Source organism: Dreissena polymorpha, chromosome 11, assembly GCF_020536995.1.
Source record: "Dreissena polymorpha isolate Duluth1 chromosome 11, UMN_Dpol_1.0, whole genome shotgun sequence".
Classification (NCBI taxonomy): Eukaryota; Metazoa; Mollusca; class Bivalvia; order Myida; family Dreissenidae; genus Dreissena; species Dreissena polymorpha.
The window spans coordinates 43,575,960-43,589,243 of NC_068365.1; the positions used below are offsets into that span (position 1 = coordinate 43,575,960).

The 13,284-nt window shown below is 34.4% G+C and overlaps 1 protein-coding gene across 1 annotated transcript in view; it reads right to left on the bottom strand.

Annotated features, from left to right (window-relative positions):
- Nucleotides 1–3,076: 3,076 nt before the first annotated feature.
- The window catches only part of LOC127850019 (uncharacterized), a 28,193-nt gene continuing 17,985 nt past the window's right edge, over nucleotides 3,077–13,284 (bottom strand). Inside the window, exons 2-4 of the mRNA XM_052382756.1 lie at nucleotides 12,731–13,102; nucleotides 5,783–6,402; nucleotides 3,077–5,031 (exon numbers count right to left, since the gene is read on the bottom strand). Of these exons, the coding sequence (XP_052238716.1) occupies nucleotides 4,897–5,031; nucleotides 5,783–6,402; nucleotides 12,731–13,102 (1,127 nt within the window). The 3' untranslated portion in view covers nucleotides 3,077–4,896. The remainder of the gene's footprint in view (nucleotides 5,032–5,782; nucleotides 6,403–12,730; nucleotides 13,103–13,284) is intronic.

Sequence of the window (13,284 nt, forward strand, 5' to 3'; positions counted from 1 at the left end):
CAATTTTTCTTAAAAAATGAGCGAAACGTGGCTCCCTGCAGTAGAAGATCGGGTAAAATGGGCCATGTTCAGGAATTTAGGAGAAAAAACTGCTTTAATTTGCAAGCCACTACAATAATTGAAGGATTTATACAAACTTACACATGTCTGCCATAACCTCTCAGCAGTTCTTGTCCAGAGAAGTATTTCTTGTGGAGAAATGACAAAGCAGTCAAGTCTTATCTTTGAATTTATAATAATACTTTCTATTACAGCTAAAGTTTATTTCAAGAAATATACTGCACCTAAGTTCAAAGCCAAAACACTGTGAACTGGTTGCAATGGTGTGTCTTATGTTAAATCGGTCGTCTTAGCCTAACCACATAATCGTTTCCTCAAATAAACACGCAATAACGATGCTCATGTTTTTTCAGATTTATTAAAAATATAAACACCCCAAATTTAAATCTAAAACTACAAACAAGCAAGTTTAAGCGACAATTAATGGAAAGTGCATACTAAATATCGTAAAGGTGGTATGTACAAGGATTTGACGGAGCAGGTTCACAAAACTTTAAACTTTTTCAGTCTTAATTATAAATACAGAGTGGTTCAGCACAGTTGAAAATTTACTTTGATGTTCACTGAACTAAATATATGATTGATATTAATATCATGCACAGTCGTAATAATGGTCGATGATTAAAATTCCCATAAAACATAATCTCATTTCTAATTGCAACAAACAATTGCAGCTTAAAAACAGTAAACAAAAAACTACCAACAATGATAGGGATTTTGAGGAAACTCCGTAATCATAATAAACTTAAAATCCGTACAAGTTACACTCCAAAATATAAGAGATATACAAAACAAAAGAAACAAACACTGTCAAGATGACTGCAGTCAATTTAACAAATGTCAATGTGAGCAATTCATAACACAACCAAAAACAATCATTAATTGTCAAACTGTTCAAACCATAACCCAAAATTTAGAAGCATCATATTTACATTCAGGTAACTACACACATGCGTGCATTTGACTCCAAAGGCGCTCACAATGAGACCCGAAGAAACTAAACATTTTCTGAGATGGGGTTCAGGATAATAAAATAACTTATGAAAAAAAAATTTTTAAGGCACATTCTTATTTTCAAAACGGCTAAGATATCATATGGACAAATGTTCTTACCAAGTTTCATTAAGATTTTAACTGAAATGTTGACAAGCTTTTTTTAATTTGACTTTCTGACCTAGTAGGTTTTTTTCCACACACATAACCCATTTTCAAACTTGGTCGATATATCAAAAGGAAAAATGTTCTGTCCAATTTTCATCAAAATTGTGCAATTAACGTGGCATCTGATGTGTTAACCTGGTAATTGTTGACGATGGACAACAGACCACATAGGTTGAACAAAAAATAACAGACAAAAAGGCCATCACAAAAGCTCACCATACTTATGTTGAACTCGGGTGATCTAAAATACGCAGAATCACTGCTTTCATTTCAAATATTTTTTATATCTCTTAACAAACATTAGAGTCAAGTCAACACAATATTATTATATATATTCCAAATAATTAAAGTTTCTGTACTTTCAATCTTTTAAAGAAAAAACTTAAGATCAAATCTTGTGAACTCGGGTATGCTGGTAAATGCCAGTTACTACATATATACATACATACATATACTATCAAATTTATCTCAGTCCTAAATGGCAATTTTGATCAGCACTAAATGAAGTCACACTTGCATATAGCCTATTCAATATCTAAAAGAAATGAGACAAGTATGCAATTTACATGTAATACCATTTTAACACAATTCTACACTACTTTTGCTTAATTATAAGAATTATCAATAAGGTCCCCTTGAGTCTAAAATTTATGTAGATTCACCACTTTCATTCACGAAACACCTGCTTCAGTAAAGCCTCCAGTATTAGGTTTTTTCTATGACAAGCTATGAGATTCATAAATATGCAAAGCATTTTTATATAATATAATTCAAGTTGGCTGCCAAAGGGATGCCAATTTCTCAGTAAATCAAATATGTTTGTACAATTCAGCAGGAAATAGCACTAAAGACATATACAACAGAAAGAGCTTCAAATCAATCAAGGAACAAACTGCAAACACAACGATAACAAAATCTTATATGCAGCAGCCATGACAATTGATTAGCTATACTGTAACATAAAGTTAAAATCAGTATTAATACTTTATTTGACAGTTCCACAAAGTCGTAGATAGCAAATATTGCAAAGAAAATGTCTAAACAAGAGATGTGTTCGTCAGAAACACAATGCCCCCTATTGCGCCGCTTTGAAATTAAAAAAAAAAAAATTACCTTTGACCTTGAAAATGACCTTGACCTTGAACTTCCACCACTCAAAATGTGCAGCTTCATGAGATACACATGCATGCCAAATATCAAGTTGCTATCTTCAATATTGAAAAAGTTATGGCCAATGTTAAAGTTTTCAGACGGACAGACGCCATATATTTGACATTTGACCTTGAAGGATGACCTTGACCTTCACCTTTCACCACTCAAAATGTTCAGCTCCATGAGATACACATGCATGCCAAATATCAGTTGCTATCTTCAATAGTGAAAAAGTTATGGCCAACGTTTAAGTTTTTTTTCCGGACGGACGGACATACTGACATACACACATACTGACATTCACACATACTGACATACACACATACTGACATACTGACTGATGGACAGTTCAACTGCTATATGCCACCCTACCTGGGGGCATAAAAATAATGGATATGGATAAAAAATGAACATTTTCAGAGGTTCACAAGATAAAACAGTTGAAATGGACAGATTTAATTACAATAAAAAGACATTGAACTCCAATAATTATTTTTGATACCTTAGAACAAATGAAGATAATTGACACAAACAGAACGTCAAGTTCCAACATATTTTAGTTCATCAATTATATATATACATATAGAAAGATTTAATACATTTAATCTAAGATATAGTATAACCCTCAACATATATTTAAAGATATAACAACCCATAGTGCCCTATAATATGGAATGCACTTGTCAATATCTACTAGTGCCAGATACTGTTGATAATATTTGGAGCATCAAAAGATAATTTATATGTAATTAAAAAAGCAAATTCAATTTCATATATTCATGTTCAAATAATTTATCCTAATAAAATTTAGGTTTTTATGCATGAATTGGAAAAAGGACCTAAATATGCTGATATAATGGCACTGTACAATATCTCTTGCACTAGTCATAATAAAACATGTGAGCAGAACACAGAGTTTTAGAATTACTTAATATTTTCCACTATTCCAGAGGTCTTAATTGGATTTCAATTGCAATATGAAAGTAACACATAAGCAAGCAATTATGATACACACTATTAGCAATAATGATTACAAGTCAAATGAAGGCAATACAAAGCCAAGTACCAGAACTTTTAGTTGGAATGCGTTATGGAATAAAATATGCAGAAATAAACTGACTGGTGACCATGCTGTATAAAGTAATATATGAGTCCTGTGAAAAAGGGGTTTAATGCATGTGTAAAGTGTTGTACCAGATTAGCCTGCGCAGTCTGCACAGACTAATCATGGACAACACTTTCCGCTTTCATGGTATTTTCTGTTAAAAGGAAGTCTCTTCTTAGCAAATGGCTAATCTGGGATGACACTTTGGCATATGCATTAAACCCCCTTTCCACATAGCATGGCTTACATGATTTCTGTCTAATGACCAAAAGGTGCTAGACTTGATCTGAAATCTGGGAGTGAATCTCATTTGCTTTTCTTTAAGACAGAACTTACCGGCTCAACCAAGGAAATGGACTCAAAAATGGCAGTATTTAATGACTATCTCCGGGAAAGTTAAGTGGCCGGGCTGGCTTCATAATATGTGTTGCTATTTATACAGCTAGAGGGAGTAAATATAAATATCATGTTAAATGCTTTTGTTAAAACCTTTTTAAAACACTTGATTACATTTAAAGCCTAATTCATACAGGCACTCTTTGAATTTATTTCCAGGGAGGAACTAGTTATCAGTGTGTTTGGTTAGATTTATAGAAAGGGGATCAAAACAGGGATCTCCGAGACAGACAGCATATCCATGACATCTTTGTCACCTTCACACTTTGATTATAAGGAAATGCTCAATACTGCTATCACATGTTAACAAAAGCTTTGTAGATATAATATAATCATCGTAAAATTATGTGACAAACAAAATAATATTAAAAACATATCAGTCTCTATATTTATGAACATGTTAGAACTTTTGATTTAACATTACATGTATATTCAACCTGCAGTTTTCTAGTTGCGCTATGATTGAAAACATTGAAAAAGAACAACCAGCACTGGATCCTTAAGAAGGATATTGTTTTCCTAATGGTGACTTATTTATAATTAATGTTTAATTGCCCAATACCCGGTGCTCACAATGGAAACATGGAATGTACGCAATACATAAAAAACAATTATTTTTCAAAGTAACACAATATCAATATTAAAATATTTCAAAGAAAATGAATAAGTCAAGCCAGTAGCAAACAATATTAACATTGGTCTGCTCTGTCTTGTTTAAGGTTAAGTTAAGGTTAATGTTTTCTTTTAATGCCCCTGTTAACTTTGCTTCCAAGAAAAAAACAGGGTATATGCCAAAACAATAAGCACCCATCATGTTTACAAAGATACTTGACAACAAGTTTTTCAGCAACTGATTACAAGTTTTTAGTACATGTACCAGTACAAGTGCCTTTACAAGAAAGTAGGTATGCCTTTAGAAGACAGTAAATGTGCCTTTTGAAGACTGTACATGAGCCTTTAGAAGAAGTACATGTGCCTTTAGAAGACGGTAAATGTGCCTTTAAAAGATGGTACATGTGCTTTTAGAAGACATATGTTTTACTAGAAGCAGAATGCTCCAAATTTGGCATGACATCTTCAGTCTTCAGTTTTTTGTACTTCTTTGTGGATGGCCGCCTGCCAGCACTGGACTTCCCCTCCACCACCAGTGCGATTATCTAAAATACAGTATGTTATTTATGAAATGACCATCCTTAGAAGCTAAATCAAAAATATTATATTCATCCTTAAATGCAAAAGAAATTTTTTTATCACTGATTTGTCACAAATTTCAATACACAATCAACTTCTTTAATCAGTAGATCCTTGTTCTACTGTAAATGCATACAGAATAACAGTACCAACAAGTAGATAGATTTTAAACTTAGCAAGACAATTCTTTCATGACATAAATGATTTATTAGTTTTATATGCATTATCAGTAAAAACCGATCCTTTTTTTCACAACTAAAGTGCAATAAATCAACAATTTGAAGTTCATTTCTGTTCAGTTAATATTTTCAACACTTTAAATGTTTGTGGCAAAAAAACTTTAATTCCTGTGACTGCGTAAAAGAGAGAGTAATCATGTGACAGTCAAGATGGCAACGTAAATATCTTGACAGGTATTTTTTGCCATTTAATACCCTTTATTACTTTTATTAATTGTTTAAATTAAATTACCCTCACTTTCCTACCATAGCAGCAAAAAAGTGATTATCTCTCTGTTCATACAGAAGCAAATGTATTAAATATACCACCATATTTTCCAGTTTAGCTTAACTATTTCAAACATCACAATGAGTTAATTTCAAGATTTTAAAGATAAATTTACAATAGATAGACATATTTTAGCAGACACATAATCTTTGGAGAGAATACAATATGATACTAGCAATATAGAAATTGAAGACTGTATTGCAAAATTACCTTGTGCTTGTTTTGGAAAACAATGTAGCCCGCAATACTAAGTACAACCAATACCAGGATATATGAAAATATGTTTGACCCTTTTTCATCTTGTTCTAGATTAGTTTGAGAAACAGTATCTTTGTTTGTTTCAACTTTGGCATCAGCATCATTCTTTGTATCTTGGTTGTCTTTTAATTTCTCATTATCTGTTGTCAAAGTCTCAGTTAAAGTTGTTGACTGAACGGTGATTGTTTCATTAGTAATTTTAGCAGTTGATGGAGCTATTTGAGGTGGTGGTGCTGCTGAGGTTTTAGAGTTCTTGTTTTCAATTTTGTCATTTTCAACAGGTGGAGGTAATTGGGAAGATTTAGGTAGGATAACAAGTGTTTCGTTCTGTGAAGAAATTGGTTTATCTACAATTCTTGCCAAAGTGGTGGGAATTGTTGTAGATGCAGGGTTTGATGTACTAGACATGGGATCTTGTGTTGTAGCAATGTCACTTTGGTTAGGTTTTGTGGTAATTGGAGCCGTAATATTTTTTGCGCTTTCTGCTTTTTCGTCGGACTCTTTTGATTCCTTCTCAGTTGTGGTCTCTTCAGGAGTGTTAAGTGTTGACTCCTTGTTTGGAGAGTCAGGACCTAGATTGAAATATGTAAAAAAAGATAGCAATACAGCTGTTATATTCTTTTCTAATTTAAACATATTCATGCATTTGCAGGAAATGTGCATTAAAGTATTACAGTTTACTTAAAGTAAAAGTTAGTAACATACCAAAACAATAACAAGAGGGCCTGAAAGGCCCAAAGTTGCTCACCAGAGATATCAAGAAACTGACCTGTTCTGTGCAGCCCAAGATGTCATTAGAACAAATGTTGTGACCACCTTTCATGAAGAGTGAACAATAAATATAACTTATAGAGTTCTAACAAAGTTTTACAATAGCCATATCAGGATAAATTCCCCTCTCCCTTGCGGCCACGTTTTTTAACAGACTGGAACCATTTTCAAACACATAAAAGATATCATAAGAACAAAGTTTCATGAAGATTGGACTATAAATGTTTATTTTAGAGTGTTAACAAGTTTTTACTAAAGCCATATAAGGAAAATGCTCCCCCCCCTGGTGGCCATGTTTTTCAACCAACCGTAACCATTTAAAATTGTATCCAAAATATCATTGGGACAAATCTTCGACAAAGTTTCTTGATGATCAGAAAATAAATGTTGCCTCTAGGTTGTTAACAAGGTTTTACAGTATCCATAAAAGGAAAAATGCCCCGACCCCTGGCGTGCATGTTTTTCAACCAACTGAAACCATTTTCGAGCTCATCCAAGATATCATTGGGACAAATCTTTTGACCACGTGTCATGAAAATCGGATTATAAATGTGTCCTCTAGAGTGTTAACAAGGTTTTACTATAGCTATACATGTATATAGCCATATAAGGAATAATGCCATGCCCTTGGCGGTCATATTTTCATGCAACCAGAACTATTTTTGAACTTGTCTAAGATATCATGGTGATCGGAAAACAATTGTGAGCTCTAGAGTGTTAACAAAGAAATATAAAAAAAACAAGAGGGTCTGAAAGGCCCAAAGTCGCTCACCTGAGATTCAAAGGAACTGGCCTGTTCTGTGCAGCCCAAGATGTCATTAGAACAATATGTTTACCAACTTTCATGACTAGTGAACACCCTGGCAGCCACGTTTTTCAACAGACCAGAACCATTTTCATACGCATCCAAGATATCATTTCAAAAAATATACTGACAAAGTTTCATGAAGATTCATAAGTCCATATAAGGAAAAATGCCCCGCCCACGGGTGGCCATGTTTTTCAAGCAACTGGAACCACTTTCGAACTTGCCCAAAATATCATTGGGACAAATCTTCTGACAAAGTTTCATGATGATCGTACAAAAAAATATGGCTTCTAGAGTGTTAACAAGGTTTAACTATAGCTATATAAGGAAAAATGCCACACCCCCATGGTGGCCATGTTTTCCACCAACCGGAACCATTTTCAAACTCATCCAAGATATCATTGGGACAAATCATCTGACGAAGTTTCATGATGATCAGACAATAAATGTGGCCTCTAGAGTGTTAACAAGGTTTTACTATAGCATGATATATAGCCATATTAGGAAAAATGCCCCGCCCCCTGGTGGCCATGTTTTTTAAGCAACCGAAACCATTTTGAAATTATTCAAGATATCATTAGGACAAATCTTCTGACCAAGTTTCATGAAGATCGGAAAATAAATGTGGCCTCTTAGAGTGTTAACAAGGTTTTACTATACCCATATGAGGAAAATAGCCCTGCCCCCTGGCAGCCATGTTTTCAACGAACCAGCATCATTTTTGAACTCGTCTAAGATATTATTGGGGTGAATCTTCTGACCAAGTTTCATGAAGATCTGACAATAAATGTGGCCTCTAGAGCGTTAACAAGATTTTACTATAGCCATATACATGTATAGCCATATAAGGAAAAATGCCCCGCCCCTTGGCAGCCATGTTTTTCAAGCAAACGTAACCATTTTCGAACTCATCCAAGATATCATTGAGATCAATCTTCTGACCAAATTTTATGAAGATTGGACAATAAATGTGGCCTCTAGAGTGTTCACAAGGTTTTACTAAAGCCATATATAGCCATATAAGGAAAAATGCCCCGCCCCTTGGAAGCCATGTTTTTCAAGCAAACATAACCACTTTCCAACTCATCAAAGATATCACTAAAACCAATCTTCCTACCAAATTTCATGAAGATTGGAAAATAAATGTGGCCTCTAGAGTGTTAACAAGGTTTTACTATAGCCATATTAGGAAAAGTGCCCCGCCCCCTGGCGGCCATGTTTTTTCACCGATCTGGATCATTTTCAAACTCGTCCGAGATATCAATGGAACCAATGTTTTGACCAAGTTTCATGATGATTGGGCAAAAATTGTAACCTCTAGAGTGTTCACAAGGTTTCTCTAAAGCCATATAAGGCATAATGCCCCGCCCCCTGGTGGTCATGTTTTTCAACGGACCGGAACCATTTTTGAACTCAACCAACATATCATTTAAACAAACATTTTGACAAAGTTACATGAAGATTGGGCATCAAATGTGACTTCTACAGTGTTCACAAGGTTTTTCTTTTTTTGACCTAGTGACCTAGTTTTTGACCCAGCATGACCCAGTTTCGAACTCAGTCGAGGTATCAATGGGACAAATGTTCTGACCAAATTTCATGAAGATCAGACAATAAATGTGACCTCTAGAGTGTTCACAAGGCAAAATGTTAACAACGGACGACGCACGACGGACAAAAAGCGATCACAAAAGCTCACCATGAGCACGTTTTGCTCAGGTGAGCTAAAAATGCCTTGACCCTGGCAGTCATGTTTTTCAACCAACCGGAGCAAATTTCAAACTCGACCAAATTTTATGAAGATTGGACAATATACATGTATGTGGCCTCTAGAGGGTTAACATGGCAAATGTTCACGATGCATGACACACAACAGACAAAAGGCAATCACAACAGCTTACCATGAGCACATTGAGCTCTGAGGTAAGCTAAACAAGAAATATCTTTTAAAAAGATATACGGCGTTGATTGTGGTTGTGGTTGATGAAAGATAAAGAGTTATATACATGCGACAAAAATGCCTTTATCTGCGCAGTTCTTAGCAGCGTCACATGCAAATCAATTACGTTGGGCCAGATTGCGTGGCTTATTTCGCATTATTAGATAATATTGCCATGTATCTATAAATATAGAACAGAAATACACAAGAAAAATGGGAATTAAATGAAAATATACGAGTCAATGACCACACACAAATCAACCGTACATCTAATTAATTCATTTAATTATATCACTCAAGTGCAGTTCAACACTCCACTACCACATATTATGCTGGGTACTCATGTGGATAATTGCTGTAAAGTTAATCAGTTTAATTACTGATTAGTAACATATTTATGTATATTATGTGAACATTTGTTATGTGATTTACGGTTTTTCATGAAATTTCCAAGCTAGAAAGGTTGGGGTTACAATCATGACAGTACTTAATAAATATACATGTACATTTGTATATAGCAGCTTATCATTATATTATTATAAATCATCAAGAACTCTATAAAGTTTATGTTGCATACTATCTATGCTATCTCAACTTGTTTATATGGACATTAGCAGATGTACAAAAGTAAGGAATATTCAATTTGTTACTTTTGAATAATTTGATATGTGTTATGGAAAATAAATTATCTTCATCATAATTTTATATAACATAATTATAAATATGCTCAGAGATCGTTACATACTTTTGCATATATATCATTACAAACTCCTTAAATCAATCATCAAATACAAGCACGATACTCCTTATAAAAATGTGCTTTCGTTAATTAATATTACTTCTTTGATACATATTAAAATGCAAGCCCTTGTATTTTTCTACAATCAAATCATATGACAGCGTTTCACACCACCTTGGCTTGTTAATGACCCCTGAACAGTTAAATAGATTAGCTCTGATCTTGTGGAATATATGGAGAAAGGATTAACCGAGTAGGACTGAACACGGGGCGTATATTGACGAGAGTCCGTGAAAAAGGATATTTCTGGTCATGTTCACCGGGTTAACGCGATAGAGTTTATGTAATGAGTCTTGTACTGCCTGCAACCAGAACTTAATACCTTGCGAGATGGTTAAAGATGGGTATATCATGATAGGGAACAACAATATTCATATGATCAGCAAGAAATATCTTTTTAAAAAGATATAAGGCGTTGATTGTAGTTGGAGTTTGTGAAAGGTAAATGAGATCAAGGATAGCGAATATCTTTATCTGTGCAGTTCTAAGCTGCATCACACGCAGTACGGGATGTTACGCGGCGTTTTCGCGGCTTATTTTACATTATTACGTATTGCTGATCATAAACCTATAGATACGAAACAGAAAACCAAACGAAGAATGGAAGTGAAATTTAAACCTATGACTCAACCGGCCACACGCTAAGTATACCTTCATATTTTAAATATTTATACATGCGTTCTTCAAACAAACCTGTTTTAGTGGTTTGTCGGGCATTGCTATTTGATTCGATTATTAACAGTATCGAGAATCATTGCGCTCATGCTTAATACATTAGTCAATATAGTGGAATAATTCTTGTCAAATTAATTTAAAATAATATTTATCATGGTATTGTTGAAAACACATTAAGAATCTAAAATTGACAAACCATAATAATATCGCTGAATATCTTCATTAAACATCTTTCTGGTCTTAAGAAAATTCCAGTTCACCTAGTTCACGGATAGCGTCTATATTATATAACGATTATTTTACTGGCCGCTAACTTAGGTCAGCATATAAGCGTATTGGATGACACAGCTTTGACCTGTAAATAAACCACACACTAACCACAAACTGACCCGTGATACCTCGCGGGTTGAGATGCAATGCATTAAAGTGAGGCCACGCTTCCATTGCTCTTTATACTTTAACATGTTAACATGTTGACAGGAATATGGAAGTCAGTACTAAATATGAGAACATAGCCTTTAAGTATAAAATGCTGTTGCCTCTGAAAATAAAAGGTGCACGCACAAACTGTATTGATGTTGCGATTGAGTGTAAAACTGTTCTATCTATTAAGCCTTTTCATTAGAGATAAAAATGTTTCATGCTGAACACGCAGTAAAACAGTGTTACAAAGACGCGGACATGTTTCCAATGTTCTCGTGGAATGCTCAAATCAGCCTATGGGATAAATGAAGTCTATTCATTCTGAACTAGCCGCGGGAAGTTTTATTTGAATTTTATTGGACAGTTACAAAGGTCAGGTAAAGCTGGTGTATACAGCTTCGCCGAAAAATAAGAGAATTATTAAGGGTTGAAACTGAAGAAATCATGAGATAGATCCATAAAAATTAACAGCTTGACATCCTTTATTACATGTGTATATACATGTACAAAACAATTGAAAATCAAACAAGAGGGTCATGATGACCCTTAAGTGCTAACCACAGTTGAAGTGTTACAATTATTGTCAACGTGACAAACTGGTAAGCATCTGGCCACGAGTTTGTCTGTATTTAAATCTAAATGATACGGGACCGGCTGACTCAGTTGGTATAGCAATCAACAACAAATATGAGGAACACAGTTTTTAACCTTGGATCTGCCAAATAATTTAAGTGGTGCTTGGTAATGAAATCATTTCTTAGCCATTCTTCCCTTCCTCTCATTTAAATAGGTCAATTGTCAGTTACTGGCCTAAGTATGTGCACTCTTTTGAACTAGGAAATTTGTGAAAAGCAAGCCAAACATTACACTTCTTAATGTACATTTTATTTCATCTTCACCAAAAGTAGGGTATTTAGTAGTTGATTAAAAAATGTGTAGTGCACAGATCTTTACTTTGTTGTAAAATTAAAGCACCAATACATGTCAATTAAAAACAAGTATGGTAAGCGCATCAGTGCATCAGAAAATTGTGTCTTGCATACCTGCATGTCAAAGTGATCACTATTAGAAATGTATAATTATATTCAATAGCTTGAGAAATAAAAACGCAGTTTTCTGAAGCACATTTTATATTGCTGGCACGCACATGGTAATGTTTAAGGGTAAATACCTCAATCACAAGGGGATCATAGCACAGAAAAGTTATTTCTTGCACATCTACAATTCATGTTCACAACATATTTTTAGATTCAAGCACTTGAAATAAGTGGTTGAACTGAGGCATGCTGTTTCTGAAAAGAAAATTGTAAAACTTTAATGTTTTAAATCTACAAGTAAACAGCTCTGGTGACCTTCAAATGCAATGGACCAAATTGACTATAAAAAAAGAGTCATCCAAGGATCATTTCTGTCAACTTTCGAGAAAAGCTGCAAATAGGTTGAGGAGGAGGAGCTGTTTATTCATGTGAGCTAAAAGCAACTTACCATACAATTGCTCTACCCCAAAAGCAATCATTCGGCATATTTCCTTTTTTGTGTCTGTTGCCTGTTCCCCCAAACATGACTTCATACAGGCATCCTTCTTATTCTTCAGAAGCTCGCACTTAACCGTTTTTGTTTCATTATTGGCTAGGTATTTTGTATGATTTATTTCTAACACATGAGCTTGCATTGAAAGATCAGCGATATGGGCTAAAAGACGGCAGACATCATCAATGTCAGTGGTATCTTCTTCTAAACACTTTTTAAGTGCAGGATTTACACTAAAGATGCCTAGTGGTGGAAACGGCACCAAACTTTGTATCATGTGCTTGAACTTGTACAGTAGTTTGTATCCCTCTTTTTCCTCCATAGTCTCTGAAAAGAGAGACATACTTTAAATGTTAATTAAACGGGTGAAAAATACCACACAAGCTTAAATTGGCCACAAAGATTTTGCTACAGGACAATATGATATCTTAAAAACTTGGATTGCCAAACAGGGCTACCCCATTTTCAGATCAGTCAGCTCCTATATTTTGTAACTTTTGTTAGGAAAC